Source organism: Gouania willdenowi, chromosome 18 (genome assembly GCF_900634775.1).
Source record: "Gouania willdenowi chromosome 18, fGouWil2.1, whole genome shotgun sequence".
Taxonomy (NCBI): Eukaryota; Metazoa; Chordata; class Actinopteri; order Blenniiformes; family Gobiesocidae; genus Gouania; species Gouania willdenowi.
In genome coordinates this window covers 15,516,942-15,538,236 of record NC_041061.1, presented here as the reverse complement: position 1 = coordinate 15,538,236, position 21,295 = coordinate 15,516,942, and the positions used below count along the sequence as shown (strand labels likewise).

General features: G+C 36.7%; 1 protein-coding gene across 6 annotated transcripts in view; it reads right to left on the bottom strand.

Annotated features, from left to right (window-relative positions):
* LOC114480086 (serine/threonine-protein phosphatase 2B catalytic subunit alpha isoform) overlaps nt 1–21,295 on the bottom strand; it is a 100,599-nt gene that overhangs the window by 32,617 nt on the left and 46,687 nt on the right. For all 6 annotated transcript variants that reach the window (XM_028473900.1, XM_028473901.1, XM_028473904.1 and 3 more), the window contains exons 3-7: nt 15,347–15,471; nt 14,743–14,854; nt 14,142–14,287; nt 12,604–12,743; nt 4,867–4,944 (exon numbers count right to left, since the gene is read on the bottom strand). In XM_028473900.1, coding sequence (XP_028329701.1) covers nt 4,867–4,944; nt 12,604–12,743; nt 14,142–14,287; nt 14,743–14,854; nt 15,347–15,471 — 601 coding nt within the window. The remainder of the gene's footprint in view (nt 1–4,866; nt 4,945–12,603; nt 12,744–14,141; nt 14,288–14,742; nt 14,855–15,346; nt 15,472–21,295) is intronic.

The following is a 21,295-nucleotide window of genomic DNA, read 5'->3' as shown; positions in this document are numbered from 1 at the left end:
AACTAAGTCTAAAAGAAGACACAGGAAAATGATCAAATGGCTGCAGGAGAAAAAGCTTCTAAGAAGACGGATGCGATGCCAAAAATGCAAACACAAGATGAAATTAAAGGAATCCGTTTGTGTGGACTACTACGCATGGTAAGTTTTTTTTTTTTTTTTATTGGATGAAATGACAACGTAATGTAGGTATTTTGGTCGAGAATTAAAATGAAAATAAAATCTATTTAATTGTAAAGAGTGCCCAATATATCATAATTCGTGTTTAAATATTTATTTCTAGAAGTGCACTGCACTACATGTCAAAACGTTGTGAGGTTATAGATCTGCTTTTTACAGTATTTTGCTATTTTTTAAAAAAAAAAATGTTATTAAAATAATTTTAATACATTTTATGGGGGTTCCTGGCACAACATATTTTCAGATGGGGTCCCCGGCCAAATACACATTAGTTTGGGGGTCCTTGACATGAAAATGTTATAAAATCACTGCTCTAGCTACTACCCTGGCCTGTGTCATTCTTATTTTTATTTGTATTTACCTTCTTCAGGGTTTGCAAACACAACAACCACAGAGGGAAGAAACTGAAAAGGTCGATTAGACACAAATCTTTATTCAGCAAGTCAAAGGTCTCCCTCTTCAACTGGATGCGCTTTGTGTACAGGTACGCTATGGGATCGCTATATGATTGTATTCTGTCTATGATGATATACTGTCTAACTATGTTGTCATAAACAATAACTGGTGACTATGTAGTAAATTGTGATTGTAATATTATGGAACATCTCTTGACTCATGATGATAACATAGGTGCTTGGAGTTGTTTAACTTTTGTGATTTATTTGCTATAAGGTGTAATTTTTGGCTTGAATTCCTAACGGTTTAATTTCGGAAATGTGTTTATTTGCTGTTACTCATGGGATGCTGTGTGGTTCAGCATTAGGCCTGATTGAGTAACATGAGTATCTGACCCTGCCTCTTGAAGCTCGATGACTATTGGCTCTCTTAATCTAGTGGCTCTGGCTGTTAACATTAGAAATAGGATTTTACAAATATTCTACAGTATTATTAGTACCAAATGTATTGACCATAGACCGCAAAAAAACATTGTCACAGCAAATCCCACAAAACATATTTCCAATCATTATTGTTATTTTTGTCTTACACATTAGTGGACAATTTTCATATCCTAGGTTGCAGTAGTTGCACATTTTATGTATCAAACCAAAACTATCAAAATAACTCTGGTATATTATACACTTTTTCTATCAGATTTGCACAAGGCCTGCGTCTACGTCAAGTGGACATGATCAGTGATGACATTTCTGGAAGCTCAGCAACACTGTCCAAGATGGCCCAAAAGCTGCGAGATGTGTGTACTACTGCGATGGACAGATATCAACAAGCCAGAGGCCAGTACATTGGGGGACAGCAGCAGTTTGTCACCATTGATGAGAGCCACTTCAGGCACAAAAGAAAGGCAGGCACTTTTATTGAAATAGCAATGCAAATTACCAATGAATGACAAATGATTCATTTTGTTTATAGAAAAGTAATTACACATATTTTATGTTTTTGACAGTACGGACGGGGACGAATGGCTGGTGGCTGGAAGAGGAAGAAGTGGGTGTTTGGGATGCTCGGTGTGAACATGAGAGAGAGAAGACATGCAAAGCCTGTTCTTCGCTTAGTTGAGAGAAGAAGAAGGAGAGATCTGGTGCCACTTATAGCTCACCATGTTAAAGTGGGATCTACAATAATAAGTGATGAGTGGCGGGCTTATAGAAATGCTCTACCTCAGCTTGGTTACACCCATTTCACTGTCAATCACAGTGTGTCCTATGTTGATGCCCAAACAGGTGCACATACTCAACATATAGAGAGGGCCTGGAGAACAGTCAAGGAAAATGTGTGGAGACTCAGGGGGAATCGTACAGAGGAGTTACTGGTAGAACATCTCAAAGTTATTGAATGGCATGAGTGGCTTGCCCGTAAGCATCGCAAAGGGCCATTAGGACGGATAATCCATGACATTGCTGTGATGTTTGGACATTAAATGTCCCTTTAAAATTCTATTACCCCAGTGTTTAGCACAAAAAGTACTATATTGTTTTATACTGTTGTATACTGCTGTTCTGCCATGCAATGGCTTAGTTTGTGTTGTATTTAATTTGTGGTTTGAAAACATTAAACACAACAATGTTATCAATAACAATTTCACCTGTGGTGTTTCTTTGGTAAAATACAGCAGCAGAAAAGCCTATGGGTGTGACAAGGCTGAGGTTAAAAAATGTGCTATTTTAAATATCACATCAGATTTCTGTACCTTGAACTTGTTCCATCCATTTGCTGTTGTACAAAGTTTCATTGTTATTAGCAAATGGTTAACAAACTATTAATAACAGAGGTGTAAAGTGTGAGCAATACATCATTTTAGTATTAGTAATTAGCTTATATATGTTATTGGGACGTTATTCTAAAGTTGCAACTATTCCTCATTAACTAGCTGTTAGTAAATGAGGAATAGTTGCAACTTTAGAATAACGTCCCAATAATGTATATAAAGTTTTAACTGACACTTAACAAGTCATTAGTAAGTAGTTTACTAATGGCTAATTCATGATCTATTACTAATTTATAAAGTATAGTTGTAAATCATTAACATACAGTTAACATGTAATTTATAAATTGTTAACTAACAGCTTGTAAGTTATCTATTAACTATCTACAAGGCACAGTTATAAATCCTTAACAAACTGTTAGCAAATACTCAACAAGCAATTTACAACTCATTAACTAACAGTTTATTAATGATTTAATAACTACTTATAACGGATAGTTATTATAAAGTGTTACCAGTAGGGCTTTCACTTTAATGCGTTAATTGCGATTAATTAATTACAGGAAAAAATGACATGCTAAAAAAATGTATCGCTTTAATCGCTTCTTTTTTTTGCGCCCCAAACAGCGCAGAAACTCTCTCATTGCACGCGTTTCCTGTATACCCATAATACTGATGCACCGGTTACAATGACAGAACCTGCGGAGAAGTCTCTGTGGGTATTAATTTCAGTAAAAAACACTGGATGGAAAACTAAAGCCCAGTTGTGTGCAAATTGTGCAAGAAAGAATTTGTTGATCACCAGAGCTCTTCTAGCCTCCATGCCACCTCAATGCTAACTATGTAGCAGCTAGCACAGACAGCTGTCCTACGGACACTACACTAGAACAAGTGGCCAGTACACACTGGACAAGAAGACAGGGTTCAGAGCCAAAATGAATAAGTCCATGAGTGACAAATGAACAAAGTCAGTGGATAAACCATTGTAGTGGACAGTCGACCACTATCGGTGGTAAAGGATGTGGTGATGACTTGATGTTATTACAGTACTGTATTTTGTGATGAACAATATTTTATTTTTGATGTGCTAATTTACAACACTGTGATTGATGGGTCTGTTTTATTATATATTATCTGAAAGAGAGAAAAAAACAAGTTCAGTGTTCATTAATTGTTTTGATCATAAAAGTGTTCTTACTGTTTATGATGTGCTAACTTATAGCACTTCATATAAACCTGATGTTTTATTTCATTTGTATTTTCTATTATTTGTAGATTGACTAAAGTACATCAATATTTCCCCCTGATGGTCTAAACTAAAGGTGTCAGCAGCTTTTGGGTCTAGTCTCACATACAGTGAAATGGAAATGGTTCAAGTCTGTTAAAAACAAACAATACATGACTTTATAAAGCCACTTTGTTATACATAAATGTTTTGATCTGCCACAATAATGTAATTTAAATCAAAATACCTCAAATCGAGGGTGTTTCTCAGCAATTTTTAGGTGAGATTAAAAAACAGATTAATTAGATTAGTTAATCACAGAGCATAATTAAATAATCACACAATATTTTAATCTATTGACAGCACTATAAATAAGTTATTATTGTCCATAAGGTTTAAAAATTATTTTTTCTCTTCATAACAAAGACTTAAAAACAATCTGAAATCAGTGATGACTCAAGTCAATCACCTTTATTATGCATGATAACGAACAATCTGTCCTTAAAAAATCTCATATAAATCTCTCAATCATTGAAACAAGGTGAAACATCTCCTAGAAATGAAAAACTATAACAAAAAACCCCAAGGCTAACAGAACATTAAATAATCATTAAATATACACTCTAATAAATAACTGTGACCTTGACTTCCTATAGGATAAGTTTCTCTGAGCCTCCATGGAGGTTTTATCATCCAGGAGGGATTTCCCCACAGACTTTTTTAATTAAATCCACAGGTATTTGGTCTTTTTCAGTCGTTCTCTTCTCTCTGCTGTGTGTCTGACGATTTCGTCAAAACAAAGCGGCATCTTTATTGATTCTGCCACGTGTGAGCAAGATTACTGTAATGACATGATGATACTGTAAAGAGCAACTCCTTAGCTTTCAGAAACTGGAATTTGAGCTACAGTCTTTTAAATTAACGTAGATGCGTTCAGGGTCCCTGGGAAACCCAGACAATTTGATCTATTTATAAAATTCGGCAGGACGGTCTGGACAATATGTAAAAAGAGGATATCGCTGGGTAAATCCGGATGTATCGTCACCTTAGAAAAACACAAGATACTTTTTTTTTTTAAGTGTTTTAAGGATAACTGTACCAAATCTTTTACTCTTCATCACATCTGGTCAGCTCACTTATGCTGAATTCATTTTTTGCTTTGCAGACTCCCCAGACCTACAGTTCTGACAGGCTGAAGAAAAGCCCCAGACATCCTGAAAGCTTTTTATTAAACACCCAGGCTGAGTCACTCTGCTATGTGACAGCGCGCTGGCAAAAAAAGACAAAATGCCATAACACTTACCCAGCATCCTGCGCTTCATGGGCCCGGATGATAGATAATAAGTTATTGTGATGTAGAAAGTCACAAACCGCAGGGTAGCTGTTGAGTAAAAAAAAAAAAAGACATTGAATTAGTCATACATCAGTAAAAAGTCACAGTTAAAACCAAGAAAGATAATCAATAGAAATAACAAAATAAGTCGTGGCCGTATTGATCGGGGCTAAAAGAAACAAGCAACCCTGGCATAAATTTGACTTTGAAGCCAGTTTTGAAAACAACTGCAGCTCATTTAGAATCACTTTAAAACATATGTTGAAAAGACACTCGAGGGGAATCATTTTAACATGAAATAATGTGCTTTACACATTTTAAAAGCCATTATTAGCAAAGGTGTGGCATATAAAAACAACTCATGATGTTGAAAACCATTATACAAGCTGTTATAATAACAGATAAGTGGGTGTAATTCACCATAAATGTTGAGATCAATTGTAAAAATAAAACCCAAAGAAGGTCAAACAAAACCAAAACAACAGGTTGTGAGTTTTAATGAAGATTTTAACTTGTTCAGATGTTTTATGGAAACTGTCCCAAACCCCAAGCTAAGACTTTTTACAGTAATAAAAAAAAATCAGACAGAAATCATTGAGAATATCTCTGGAAACCTCTCGATCTCAAATTTCACAATTACCATCACATATCAGAGAAGTGCATCAACCAAAGATGATTAAAACCCCAGGGAATACTGAGAAAAATTATGAACCATGGGGTGCTTTTAATGAACTAAATGACTGACAGCTTGCAATGAATGAGCGGCAAAACTGCTGCTTAACGTGTGAAAGGCTTGGCTGTAGGAGGGCGTAGAATAAAAAAAAAAAGACCTTGATTCAAGGGTTTATTTTCTTTGCTGTGTCATTGCAAAATTATTTTATGCAGGAATACCTTATTATATTAAATCACAAAAGGCATGAATGTCACAGTGCAAGGCAAAAACTAAAGTGATTATCTAAAGCAATGATTCTCAACCCTTTCAGCCCGTGACCCCCAAAATAAAGGTTCCAGAGACCGGGGACCCCCACTGCACCTGAAGGTGGTTGAACACAGACATGAACATTGAAGAACAGTCATGTGGAGACAGGGCCATCTATAAGTGGGAATAAAGGGGAGAGATTTTTGGGGCCCATCCATAAAGTCAGCAAAATGATGGTCCATTGTTCTATAAATCTGTGATAAACACATTTATTTATTTATCTGAATAATATCCACTGTTATCCAGGAAGTGTATTATTTATTTTTGGGCCATAGTATATAGTCATCTTAAAGACGTATATCCTTATTTTAATCAAAAATAAAATGGGTTAAAAGTGGCCAAAAAAATGGACAGAAAAAAAATGGTAAAAAGGGTTCAAAGTGTCAATATTGGCATAAAATTGACAGAAATGGGGGGCGGGGTGGTTGGGGTAATGTAATTGAAAAACTAGGAACTAAGAACAATTTGTTTAAACTGGCAAATAATGGGCGTGTCAAATGGTTAATGATAATAGTTAAATTCGCAAAAATAAGCATGAAATATGGTGAAAAGAAGTTAAAATTGAAAATAATCGGTCAACATACGCGACATGAGTGGGAAAAGTGGTGGAAAGGATTTATAAGGGACGAAAATGTTTTAAGAGTGGGAAAATTGTGCAGAAAAGTGGCAGAAATGGGAGTAATGTACCAAAAATGCATTAAAAGAAGCAAAAATAGGGCAAGAAAAAGTGATGAAAATAGGTTAAAATATGGCAAGTTTGGTGTAGTTGCAAGAAAAGGGTAAAAATATGCAAAAATGGGCACAATTTGTTCAAAAAATATTCTTAATTTCTTGAAGGCATCTGGTGACCCCCTCACAGTGTCTCGCGTGTTTTGACTCCAAGGTTGAGAACCCCTGATCCAAGGTGTGGCTGGACCCAGACTTGTTTGAGAAGGCTAAATATATACGTTGTGACACAAATCAACACCCACTAAGGCTTCCAGAGGTGAAGCAAACGGACTGTCAGCATTCCAATGATGTCAGGAGACATCAGGAATGGGGTTGATATGGCCTCTTGATGAGCATTCAGTCTGTGAACACTTGTTGGTGCAATTAAGTGCCAACAAGCTTCTGCACCGTTTCCTTTCGCCAGCATAGCACTGTCCATTTGCCAATAATTTCAAATCTAAAAATATTTCCATTCATTTAATGTGCTTTGAATCTCATTTGATTTGTAAAACCTGCGAAAACAAAATAAAAATCATGACTTTTTTTTTTTGTGATTGTAGAGACAAGATGCCATCTGTTTTTCTACTTGTGCTGATGTCATACTAGCATTGCACCAAGAAACTCAGCCATTCACAGCTAATTTCAAGGTCAGCAGTATAGGCTGTGAGCACATTCTTTGGTCTGACGACAACGCCAAATGTCTGAGTGCAGACTAAATAATCTGCTTCAGGCTTGAGTCCTCACTCCAAGGTTTCCATCATCAAAAAACAGTGATATCGCCCGCAAACAATTTGTGTTCTGTTGTCTTTTAACCGGAGGTATTTCAAGAAGAAATTAACCCCGTAAAAATATTTCAATTAAGCATTTTGATTTTAATCCTGATGAATCCTTATTTAATATTTAATCATTATTATTGTGTTATATACTGTAATTATTGTCTTGGTCACTATGTTTTTATCTTTACTTTTACTTTACTGTAGCCACTGTAATAAAAGCAATTTCCCTCCTATTTCTGATTTAGTTTTTATCTGAATGAACCAATATAATGTCCATAGATAAAGATTTTATACTGCAACTTGCGTAATCCTGCTGTAACACCTCTGTGCACTCATATTCTGCATTAAAATCCAACATTTACAATTTCCTCAGCCAAGCATTAAAACAAAACCTGCACGTTTAAACACCGTCTTTCAGCCATGATTCATCTCAGTGAAGATTCAAATCCACTGAGCTTGAAATGTAACAAATGCCTATGCAGATCTGTCCCCAAATGCAAAATATTTGAGTTGCAGGCTCTGAGATATTAAGAAAAGTCTTTTTAAATTGTAATTTGTTTGTCAGCATGCTGATCTGATACAATGCTTATTGAAAATGAGTGCACTAGAAAAGGTTTATAACTGATATAGCTGCAAACAAATTACAAAAACCCATGCATTGCTGATGATCATCTGCTTTGGGGGAGGGGTTTGTGGCAAGCAGAGTAAGCAGATGCTAAGTAAGAAATAAAAAATGTTTGTGTTTCTAAATTGAAGATGAAACATTTAGAAATAAATGTTTTTCTTTTCTCGCTTTATAGCCAACGGCTGAGGCACAAACGTGCCATGTGGTGATGTGTTTGTGGGCAGTTTGTGTGCTATGTTTAGATTATTCCCCCATCTGTGTGACAAAGGCCACAGATGTAATGTGGCTCTTTGGACACCGTCAATACTTAGGCAAGATAATCAGCTTGCATAAGCAACACTTTGTGCTAAAAAACACGACATTATAAAAAAGGAAACCAAAGCTTTTATCTTTAATAGCTGTGGACAAACAGCAATGATTAAAGATGTGTGAAAAATCACTTCAGGCTGGCAAATCTACATTGCCCAGCGGAAGCAATAATAAAAGCATCCGTACTTGAAACACGTGCAATTTCATGCCCGAGTTACGTTGGTAAAAGTGTTACGAGCGTGCCTGTGGCTGTGCAGGAAATATTGGTTTGCTGTGAGACAGAAGCAACAAAGAGACTGATGGGGTTCTTTTTTTTTTGGGAGGGGGGTGTTGAGAAATGGCTTTCTGTCAGTCGGGCTCAAACTGTCCCATAAATCCTGAGAGCCAGTGTGATGCCAATTAGCCGCCGTCCCCTGGGCAGATGAAGCAGAGGACACTGATGAAAACAAGACTCCAGAGGAATTTGGACCAAATGGCAGAAGGTCAGCTAACACTAACTGTTAAATATGTGGTCGTAGGGAGAAAAAAAGGGGACATATGTTCAGATAAAAGACGACATGAGTGGGAAAACTTTCATTCAACATTGAGCCATTGGCTTAAAAGTGGCACAAATGGGGGGGGTTGGGGTAATGTAATATAAAAAGTAGGAACAATTAGTTTAAACTGGCAACTGGTTTTCAGGAATTTTTATCTCTCGACATGTTTTGACTGCCAGTCTTTGTCAGAGGAGTTCTGTTGATTGCCTTTGATGGCTCCTTTGAAGTTTCACTTGACTTCCATGTAATAGTTCCAGCGAAATTCCTTGTCTCTAATTTTTTGAACAGTATGTTAAAGGAGCATAGGGCAAGATCTAAAAATTAGACTACATAGCTACACCACGGTGGTTATGGTAACTGCAGTCATCAACCAAGCCGCCACAGTAACACGGGACCCGACGGCACTGGACGAGTTGGGTTCGGACAGATATTTAGAACTTGTGTTTGGGTTCGGTCACATAGTGTCGTTTGAGAATGGAGCAGAGGAGGACAATTATAAAGTAATGCACCATTGAAACATTCCTTTTTTTTTCTGCACAACAACATGGATTATCCTTATCTTTGATGCATGAATTATATAAATAGATCCGATGGGTCTCTTGCGTGCACTGCGTCCCTGTTTATGTTTCACTTTCGATGCTTACCACTAAAACAAACAAACATGTAATTTCTTTGAGAAAAAAAAAATGAGGCTTTCACTGTTGGGTCGGACTCAGACGAGAAAATGCAGCATGATCTGCACACCAACTATGACACGGTTATTTATATTCTCGCCGTTCATGTGACTGTTGAGTGCAAGACCTGTGCACATGCCTCTGCATTCATCTGTGGAACCAAACAGTAGTTTAGTCCACCATGCTTGTCTTCTATTAGTCTCCAAGTCGTCTTCTTCTTCTCCTTCTTCTTTATTTCCAGTTCATTTCCAAACCGTCGAGAACGTACACCAGCGTCATTTTACTTCACACCTACAGAATTCACACCTACAGAACTGTGCGGGAAATTTGAACCCAGACCAGCAGTACAAAATGTATCACAACATCTGTTCAAGGCAATGGGAGAAATGTGTGTGGGCTTATTCTCTTTACTTGAGCGTTTCATCAACCATTAGCATTAAAAGACTTAAAATGTATGTTTATTATTTCACAAATCCTGACCTATGCTCCTTTAAGTTGAGGTTTAATTTATTCAGACAAGGTTTTTCAGGAAATGTTTATCTGCCCACATGTTTTTCGACTCTAAACTGCCAGTCTTCTATTACATGGAATGGAAGTCAAGTGAAACTTCAAAGGAACCATCAAAGGTAATCAACATAACTCCTCTGACGAAGACTGACAGTCGACAGTCGAAACATGTCAGAAGATAAAAAATTCTTGAAAAACCTTGTCTGAATAAACTAAACCTAAACTTAACATACTGTTCAAAAAAGAAGACAAAATGAATCTCGCTGGAACTTTTACTGGCAAATAATAGGCATGACAAGTCATCAATCTGCTTAAATTGGTAAAAATAAGCATGAAATATGGTGAAAAGAGGTTATAAGCAACAATAGTGGTTCAACATATGCGACATCAGGTGGGAAAAGTGGTGGAAAGGGTTTATACGTGCTGAATGTCTTGAAAGTGGAAAACAATGTGCAGAAAAGGCTTTGAAATTTGATTGAGAAGTGGAAGAAATGGGAGTATTGTAGGAAAAAAAGAATTAAAAGGAGCAAAAATATGGCAAGACACAAGTGGGAAAACTATCATTCAACATTAAGCAATTTGATTAGCTGCAATGTAATTATTAAGAATCTGTCCTCTCCAACAACACTGAGATGGACGTTCTAAGCATAGACATTAAAATGTCATTAAGTCTGTAGATATGAAGCACCTGCTCCTCAAAAGAAAAAAATGGGAAAAAACACATTAGGAGCCCGTGGACTTTTCAGTCTACTTCTGCTGGCTTGCTCAAGGCACGCTCAGGCCAAGTAAGCATCGTTCAGGCCTTAATGAGCAGTGGGAGTGCTGAGCACATTTAGAGACAGGACTGAGCCTCGTGGTAATGTGCCAGTTCATTACATTTTGTGACAGAGCAAGCTGCTCGCTCCCAGCATTTTCTCTATTTGTCCGGTTACTCAGCGCGATTGAAGGTAATGTGGCTTACATAAATACTGGCGGCAGTCTAAGGAGGGATTTGCTCTAAAAAATGCCATGTTTCCTCCCTTCCTCGCCACAAAGGCACAGAAATAACAAGAGGCTAAAGAGAAGCTTTCGGATTCATCGATTATGCATTCAAATATTCTAAACATTTTGCAAAACTTTCTTAACCCTCGGGGCACCTTTGAAAAAAAATACACTCTTTGAGCTTAGGTACCAAAATGCAACCTTTCAAAAAAGTGTCTTCAAAATGTCATATATAAATATTTTTTCCCTACTTTTTTCACATCCGATCTTTTCAACAACTTCAGACCTCACCATAAATATAAAGTTTTTCTATTATATTTTTATACATTTGATATTTTATGCCCTTTTTTTTTTTTTTAATTCTTTAAAAAAGAATAAGCTGCTACCCACGATAATTTGATTATTAGATAAATCCATAATGTAGGCCTCATAGATCAAATTTTCAACAATAATTTGCTCAAAATAAAGACTTAAAAGGTGGAAATTGCCACTTCAAAGTTTGTTTTCATCGCCCATGTAAACACTCCTTTTATTGACATTTTCTGCATAGCACTGTGGGATGTGGAGTCTTGCAAACAGATGCATAGAAGTGTTTTTACTTCATTCTTACGGTGATTTCTTGCATTTTTTGCTATACAAAAGGGGGACAGTGATTTTTGTTCTAGTTTGTTCTCCATGAGATCAGAATGAAGTAAAAACTATTCACTTGGAAATGAAAACAAACTTTCAAGTGACAATTTCAACTTATTTGATTTATTGTTCAATGAGGCCTATACTGTGGATTTATGCGATTAAAAAAAGATCGTAGGTAGCAGCTTTAGGTTAGAAAAACGTGCTTCTCTTTTGTTAAAGGTATTGTGGAGGACGTTATTTTGGCTTCCACTTCTAGGTGGATCATCTAGAATATTGGTCTTCCTAATTGTCAATCTAGACTAGATTACATTCAAATCAATATAAATGACGCAACCTCAAGTCATCTCCCCTCAAGCAACGTGTCTTGCGTGATTTGAGCGACAAGGTCAAGCGCAACCTGGTCGCTCAAAGTTGAAAGATTTTAACTTTTTAAGCGACTTCAAGCGACAACTCCCGCGGCCGTCACTGTCTGTAGAGCCGCGGAGCAGCCCCTCCCACTCGCTACAGTGAGACGGCAGCATCTGCGTGAATTCACCCTTTACAGTCGCGTTCGGTGTGAACGCACCTTTACAAGTGTTTCTGTGTCTCGTGAACTACGGTTTCAGCCATTTACTGAAGCTCGCCATTCTCTAGCTTGTATGAGCGATGCCGACACCAACTTGCAAACAGAGCTGTTCACGGGGAGATCTGGGCTCATGCACGCTCTCTCGCACTTGATTAATAGGCGTTCCCTCTTGGGAGCAGGTAGAGGGTTGCGCATGTGCATTTTTTCAAAAAGTGGAGAGGGCATTTCTTTTTTAAACTTCTTTAAAATCCTTCTCTATACCTTTAACTCTCAAAGTGAAAGCCTGACATTTCAAGGCTCACAATGCTCACACCCAAATGGGTTTCAATTGCAAAACAGATATTTATTGCAACCTAATCATTATCTTTAAATATGAGCTCATTAAACTTGTATGAGGAAAAAAAAAGTGCCCACCTGTAGAAATAGGAGCAGCCTCGCACTGTGTTGTGTGTAAAGTGCTCTTGGCTCTTCTCGTTCCCAAAGTCCTCCAGAGGGTCAGACCACAGCAGATCGCACATTGGCCCGTATGCTGGAGGCTCTTTGAATCTGTCTAGCTGTGGAGATATTCAACAGGTTTTGGTCAGTCTGATGCTGCAGAATAAAACACATTTTGCTCCTGTTTAGAGAGCTACAGAAGCCATGGTCATTAATGAAGCAGCCTCACGTGGCTCCTGGATCATTTCCTAATTGTTGTCATGGTATGAAAAAAGAACAATGTTTGGAAAACAAGTGTTCATCTTTTAAAAACTCATTCAAAATCAAGATTTTTAAAAATTGAAAAGTCGTTTTTCTCAAGCCAAGAAATTGAAAGAGGGTTTTTTTGTTTGAGGAAGGAATGATGCCAATTTCTCAAACAGATGCTTGTGGATTACTGTACGGATGGCACTGTGGACAAGGAGGAAATCACCCTCTTTGCAGCAAGAAAATTAATTTATTAGAAGTAATTGGCTTAAAAGTAGGACCCACACGTTACAATCAGTAGAAAGGAACGGACTGGTGCACAAAACTCATGGTTTGAGTGCAATCCCAATGATAAATCCTAAGCAACGTTTCCTGCTGTACTGCTGTAGATTTTTCTAAATATTTTTTATGTCAAAAACCATCTGGAAAACACAGAAAGCTTCATTATTCCACTAAGTATCTGTATTGTGCTGGGTTGGGGTCAATTACATTTTAAAATGACAATTACCTATGCTCAATTATGATTACAGGGACTAGCATTTCTTCCAATTACAATTAAAATCCCAATTATAATTGTTTCCCCCAAAAGTAAATTACAATTACATTCTCAATCTCTGAAGTTCAATTACAATTAATCACAATTATTGAGTGTTTAATAAGCCCATAAAACTTAACCTTCCTCTTATGTTTGCTTTCTGTTAGCATCTATTATGACAACAGGTCGGTGTTGACCCATGTCCAAAATCAGCTGTAAAATACATAAAAACAATAATCTATCATCTAATTTGTTTTTCATCTCTTGGTTACCTTGTTAAGCTTAATATCCATGAGTGTGGGAGTCTAAGCCTTTTTTGTCAGTTTACCCCTAAAGTAAATTTTTTTTTTTTTTAATCTGTAAACTTAATATGAAACATATTTCAATAATTAAGTACGTATGTGTAAGCTATAGAACTTTAACATGGTTCCACAGTTTTGTGTTTAATTACATTGTAAATTACAGTTTTTATAGAATTTCCATGACAATTACAATTACGTCAGCTCTCTGAACCCAATTACAATTCAATTATGATTACAACAGCAACATATTTTTTTATTAATATTATATACTTATGTCAAAATTGTAATGATTTACCAATTACGCACATACGATTATAATTGACCCCCAACCCTGGGATTATGAAAGCCATAAATACTGTCAAACAGTGAAATAACAGATCCAAAGGTGATGCGTTTCTAAAATATCAGGGTGAATATTGTTGTGTGACACATACTTTCCTGATGTCATCAAGATTTGTGATTTCTGGAGATAGTCCTCCGTGTACACACAGGAACTGCTGGTTCATAAGTGCAGCCAGGGGAAGGCAGTCGAAGGCGTCCATACATGCGTCATACACCCTCTCTGAATACTTAATTCTACCTGTCATGGGGGGGGAGGGGGAGGAAACAGGGCAGGGAACAGAAAGTCATCCAAGTCAAACATCAGCGCTCTTAAACATTGGACCAGTGTGCTAGTCTGGGACGGAAAAGGCTCTCTGTGGTGCCAAAAACTTCCCAAACACACTTTCAAAAACAGCACAATTTCACAGTACTCTGCTTGTTTTTTCTTCTCCCCTCTCCTTCCCCTCGTCAGGGGCCAACAGAAATAGTTCTGACATGTGTAAATATCAAGAAGGGCAAAAAAAAAAAAAAAAATCTGCCTGGATGCTGCAGAAGGCCAGAGGGGCCTTTTAAAGTGAGTGTTTTGAGGTCAAGGGCTGAATCGGGAAACATAATTAACAGCTTTTAGAAAGATTTTTTCAGTTCTGAAAGCAGCTTCAGATCACAAATGGGGATCAAAGAGAGAAAAAAGAAAAGTCCAAAAACATTACTTACATTCCTGCTTAAATGTGAAATACTCTGTTAAATGTCGACATTCATGATTCCCACGCAGCAAAAACAGTGTTTTTGGATAAAGGATCTTTAAGGCCCACAAGTACAGCACACACTGGAACAAAAGGAAGACAGAAGAGATAGAAGAAAGAAAGTAAGTTTCATCTCATTGCGTAGAACGGGCAACTCTTATGCTGTTTGCTGATGATGAAACATTTATATGTGCATTTTCAAGCTGCTTGCAACAAAGAAAAAGAGGTGACAAACCTTCAAAGGACAAGCCTTTCATACTCGTTTTAGATATATTCTATCAATAAAACCAAGGTTCAGGCCATGAGACATGTATAAATACATGTATTTTGCTATAATGAAATCTTTTCTCTGAAAATATCCTTGAGCTACGTTGACATTTGCAATCCTCGCAACATTTGAAGTTATTGCAAATACCCATTTCCAGTCCAATATCTGCCGCCTGATTTGATCTACACTCTCTGAGAAATGTATTAATAAACACAGCTTCAGTGGAGCACATGGTGAGCATCATACTTGATTAAGGCTTGATGAGAAAAGGTTAAAAAAAAAAAAAAAAAAAAAAAAAAAAACTCACTTCAATACTGAAATATCCTCTGTCAACATAGTCTCCCAGGAAAAGGTAGCGTGTGGATGCTGGTGATCCTCCTACTTCAAACAGCTTCATCAGGTCAAAGAACTGCCCATGGATGTCTCCACACACTGTAGAGAGGAGAAAGAGGGAAACAAGTTAGTTAGTTTTTACCTGAAGTGAGATAAAAGCTTGGCCATTATGTTTGCAGGTCTAAAGCTGCAGCGCGTAGGCCAGGGATTGTCAACCTTGTGGTCGTGTCTCGTGACACCATGTGGGGTTGCCTGGAAATGAAATGTCTAGTACTTTTTAATTATTAAATTCATATTATTATTAAATTAAAACACAACACAATCTTTAACAACTGTACAATATAACTGTATTTCAAATATAAATCTAGTTAAAATAAAATGCAGTATAAAAATATCTGAGATGGCGCAATTTGTCACTAATTCTGCATTGTATCACTGTAACAAACGTGATCAAAAAACTAATTCTAGAAAAAAATGTCTGTGGGGTTGTCAGAAAATTGTGATATTGAAATGGGGTCATGATCCAAAAAAGGTTGGAAACCACTGGCGTAGGGCCTGTACTTGTCTATGCACATGACTATATATATATATATATATATATATTACACAGAAGTTGCACAAATACAGTATGTAAATATATATTTTTTGCCCTTTGTATCCCAATTTTTATTTTATTATTATTAATAATAATAAATAATAATTAAAAATATCTTTTTTTTTAACCCTTATGGCCTTTAGTGTGGACAGCAAAGTACGAATTTCACTGTACATTGAAACACGTTTTCTACTGTACACAGGACAACAAACGCTTTGAATCTTGACTTTAATAGATAATGTCAACAATGAATTAATATTTCACATGTGATTTGCATTATTTCTTAACTCTACCTGCAACTCTAATAATCAGTACAATTTATACTTCCTTTTAAATTCTTTCAGCAAGTTTGCAAACACAAATTAAGTCAACTAATTTACTTGAACACAAGATACTCTAGGTGATCTTTCTAAAGTCTGACTTTTGTCAGAGCTCTGATTGAAAAAAAAGAAAAACAACAGTATCATACATGTGGGACAGCATGGTGTAATGAAAAGAGGAAAAAAACAGATACTTTACTAAAGTGATGGGATGTAAAGAATTATTGAGTTCCTGATGTTTGTTTCCAGAAGTTTGAATCTCAATTTTACTCTTCACTGGAAACTCAACAATCACATGTTGGATCTTGTCTATCCCAATAATGATACATACATTTACTGTCCTTTATTATGTCTACTTATTATTGTGATATCTAACTGCATGACTAGATTACTTATTCTCATGATTGTGTTAATTTCTTGTGAACATTTACATAAAAAAAAAAAACAAGAAGACAGTCATCAACATCCCTGGCCAAATTGGTTCTCATTATAACTCACAACCTTTTCCTAAATGTCCTAAATCTAACTTAGATGTATACATAAGAAAATATTATTACATTAGAATATAAAATTACTATCTTAAACAATTTCTAAGAAAAGCTGTCCCCTTTGAAGATGACTCGACCAAATGAAAGAAAAACAGATCAAGGGCAATAACTCCGGAAAAAATCTTTGAATGCTTCTCATTTTCGAACTCCATCAAGGTATTGATACCCTGAAGCCACACACCAAATTTGATTATCCTATCTTAAACAGTTTCTAAGAAAAGCTGTCCCCTTTGAAGATACCATGAACAGAGTAAAAAAAAGGCACATGGGCAATAACTCCAGAAGAAATAATTGTGCACTTGTCATTTTCGAACTTCATCAAGGTTATCCTATTTTGAACAGTTTCTGACAAAAGCTGTCCCCTTTAACTTGGACAGTCGAACGCACAGACGGGCGGAGCTCAAACCTATATCCCCCTTCCACATTTTTGTGGCGGGGGATAATTCTTCTGTATTGTCTATTCAGTTAAAATTCATCATCATTACTACAATAACTGTTATTATAAAAATATATTTCATTCCCACACTGACGTGCAATTAATTAAACACTATCATCATGATCACAATGTTGCGAAAAAGAAAAGGTACAAAACTGTACTTATATCATTGGACCATTACCATTAGGAGGGTTTGAATTGACAGACTGTTTGGTATTTCACTAAAATACCAATAGCCATGAATAAATAAGTAAATACATAAATCTCTAAATAATTCCTATGAAGTGAGTTGTTTTTTTCTATCTAGCCATAAGCTGTTACTACCATTTAGGATATGAACACATGCATTAGAAATGAGCCACCACTAGTAATAATATCAAAAGCTAAACCCACAATTTTTTACAAGGACAGAAAGACATGATGTTTCCATCCTTTCATCATAACAACTGCATAAAAAACTTCTGTCTATACACAAAATCTGAAATCAAAACCATAAAAATACTGGACACATATATAGAAATACTGAATCTTACAGATAATTATAGGCTTTAATGTATTTCTTTATTATATATTTTAGCTAATGTGGTGGGAAGAGGAGGGAATACACAAGCTGTCCTTTGCAGATAATCTAAAAAGTGCTTTTCGCCGTAGTCTCTCTTTTTGTGCTAATGTATCAGTTTGGTTTTAAGAAAACCACAAGACTCAAACAGAGCGACTCCCAGTGCCTGATGAGGCATTAGAATAATTAATGTGAGTTACCACAGCTGCCAAGTGTAGTTAGATGTTTTCTGTAAATGACTGAATTTAGAGAGCGTGGTGCTGCTACTGTGTAATTGTACAAGAGACCTCCTTAAGTTAGAGTAAATATCTTAAAGTGCCATTTTAAAGGCTAGATGTGACATTAATGCTGGCTTTAAGTGCAATATTAATTATACAGACAGAAAAAGGAAAGTGTGGGAAAAAGCTTTAGAGGGAAAACAGATGTTTTTGCACAATGGTATTAGAATGGCATCTGATCAGTCCCAAATTCCCACCATGCAAGCAAAAAAAAAAAAAAAAAAGATCCCAAACATGCTGTCAAGTTTTTCATTCTGTGCCACGAGCAAGTCACGGAACAGATGTTATGATTCCCACAGCGTGTGGATGGCAACATGACGGTAAGAGTCGGAGACACGTGTAGACAGGACATGTTTGATCCTATAAAGATTTTCAGCCCCCAACCGGTCGACTACTTTAATGAAACTGAAGCAGTTTTAAGGCTTACATTGTTTCCACAGCCGAGAAAGAACGATCGAGTCCACACTCAATTGCTGGGCAGCATTTCTACATGGCTTATCGACAGTTTGTCATGACTTACATAAGGTTAGGAGTAGGAGTGTAAAGATACACTTAACCAATGATTCGATTCAAATCTCGTATTTAGAATTAAAAAAATAAAATCAAAGATTGGGATGCACATAACTTCTTTTCAATTTGAATACATACAGAAAGGAGGAAAAAAAAAAGATTAGTCAAAATGCAAATTCTTATTCTTTTATTTAAATTGTCAAGAATTTTTTTAACTCACATTTTCTTCTTATAACCTTCTTACGAACCATTTGAACTCATAAACCAAAATAATCTGCACATTTCTTCATTTCATGAAGGAAAGTTAGTTTCACTTGAAGTTTTCTACATAAGGCTGACACTACGCTGTCATTATCATGACATGACACCTGTCATTAGCATGAATAAGAATGTTCATGTGGATTTGTTGGGTTTTTTCTCAACAATTTTATATTTTGATAGCGCTTCGAGATGACTATTGTTGTAATTTCGGCTATATAAATGAAGTTGAATTGAATTGAGTAAGGTGTCATGAAGACCGTCATTCAGTGTCGTTTGTTATCCTAACCCTCCGGTAATCGGTACCCTAACCCTACCTAACCCTAACCCCTAACCCTACCTAACCCCTAACCCGACCTAGCCCCACTAGATCCCTCCAACTAACCCAAAAATGCCAACAGCCCCAAATGTGTCATAATTTAGCAAATTGTGTCATAATCCAGTGTGTGTGTAGTTCTGTATTTTTTTTTAATACTTGCATACAGTCTTTTCCCTTAGTTTAATCTTTTCACCTTTGTCATTTTACAACTTTAAAAAGCCAAAATGCTGCCACACCTGCTCTGACTTAAAACTATTAATGCTCAAATTCTTTGCTCGGACTCGACGTTCCTTAATTTCCGACGCATAACTGTATTCTACATGCGAGCGCCAACTCTGTATAGTGTCTGGTTGAAACAAGATCTAGCTTAAAGCGACAATAGGCTTCATTCAGGTTGGACGAGTTCAGGCCGTGTTCTGTCAGTGTTGCTCTTCTCTCATAACGTCTAAACAAGCGGCACTAAAACAGTCACAGCACCCCCTATTGACCCCCAAAAGTATCGAAACACATACCGTGCTTTATTGATTTTAATCCCCTCTTATTTGCATCTACAGTATCTTTAGCCGATTTAGGAAATATCCGTACATCCCAAGTCAGGAGTTAAATTCCCACAGCCAGTGGTGGACACTGACCAGTGCTCAACTCCAACAGGTAACTGTTCTGAATTAAACCATCTACAGCTCAATTTTCAGGTTAGCAAAGCCATCCAATTCATCTTCATTTATAATAAACAACACAGAGGGACACTAAGCTAAAGTATTCACTTACGTTACCACAGTGACAGCAGCAATAATTGTGGCATCCCTGCTTGATGCCGATTTGACTCAATTCATCTACTCTTTGAATACATGGGCTAATTGTGTAATTACCAACAGTGTGAACAGATATAAATCTCATTTGGAAAAAAGGACATGGTCTTCCCTTTCATGAGGCTGTTGCTTTATGAACTGTATCTCAGAGCAAGACATGCAATAGGAGCTTGTGAAAATCTCTTTCACATTGATACCCAATTAGTGGGAGCTGGAGGACAGCGTTAGAGAGCAATTATCTAAAGTTACGAGCCTTGTGAGACAGCTCGGAGAATCGGCTCCCCTCCACTGTATCGTAAACCTCAACTTCGCCATTTGTCTTCTATTAAACCCACACTGTGTTACTGTTTAACTCCGCTGCAGGGACCGACTTCAAAAAGACGTTTTTGTCACTTTAAAGTAGATAGAGTGGAATCAACTACAAAGGTACAGCCAGAAAGTTTCAGACTGGTTACAAAAGTCTTGGGAGTAATTCAACGTTTTGTATGTAATGTTGTGAAAATGTTTAATGTCTAAAATGTCAATTTTTTGTAAAACAGTCTCCAACCTCAGAGTGGTAAACCATTTTAATAGGAATTTTCAGCCTTCCTGGTGACTTGTCCAGCTTCATCCTGAAAGGCGTTGAGGCTGGTTATTGCTATGGAAACATTCCCATTGCTTGACTTGTTAAAACAATGGCAGCTTGTGTCACTGATGCAAAACAAACCCATTATAGCTGCAATTGACCCGATAAAAGTTCACTGCGAGCATCACCAATAGTCACCATGCAACACGACTATTATATAAAGACATGGAAGGAAGAGAAACAATTTCCTCTGCAAGGCCACTGGTGAAAACATCCACGTTTGACAATTTAAGAAAAGACTACAGTACATTTATACTTACCAAGGGAATGTCTGAATCTAAATGTTGGTTTGTGCTCTAATTCAACTCATAACATGAGTATTTTTCAATTATGGGCTCAAACAAGAATTACAATTGTTTGTTATTCCACAAAGAGGACAACTAAGTCTGTATTTCCACCTGGAATAGATCAACTATAAACACTGTGGCATCACTGCAACCCTAAAATTAGAATCGGAGAAAATGTCAGATGCAGTATGATGAAGTCTGGGAGTTCTACTAGTAGATTCTTTGAACAGGTAACTTTTCGAATTGTGTCCTGAATGACTTCATAAATGTTTTGGATTAGCCGGCAAGTGTAGCTACAGTAAAAAACAAAACATATTTACTGATTTAAATATGAAACAAATACTACAGGTGTCCAAATACAACTTATACCAACATTGCA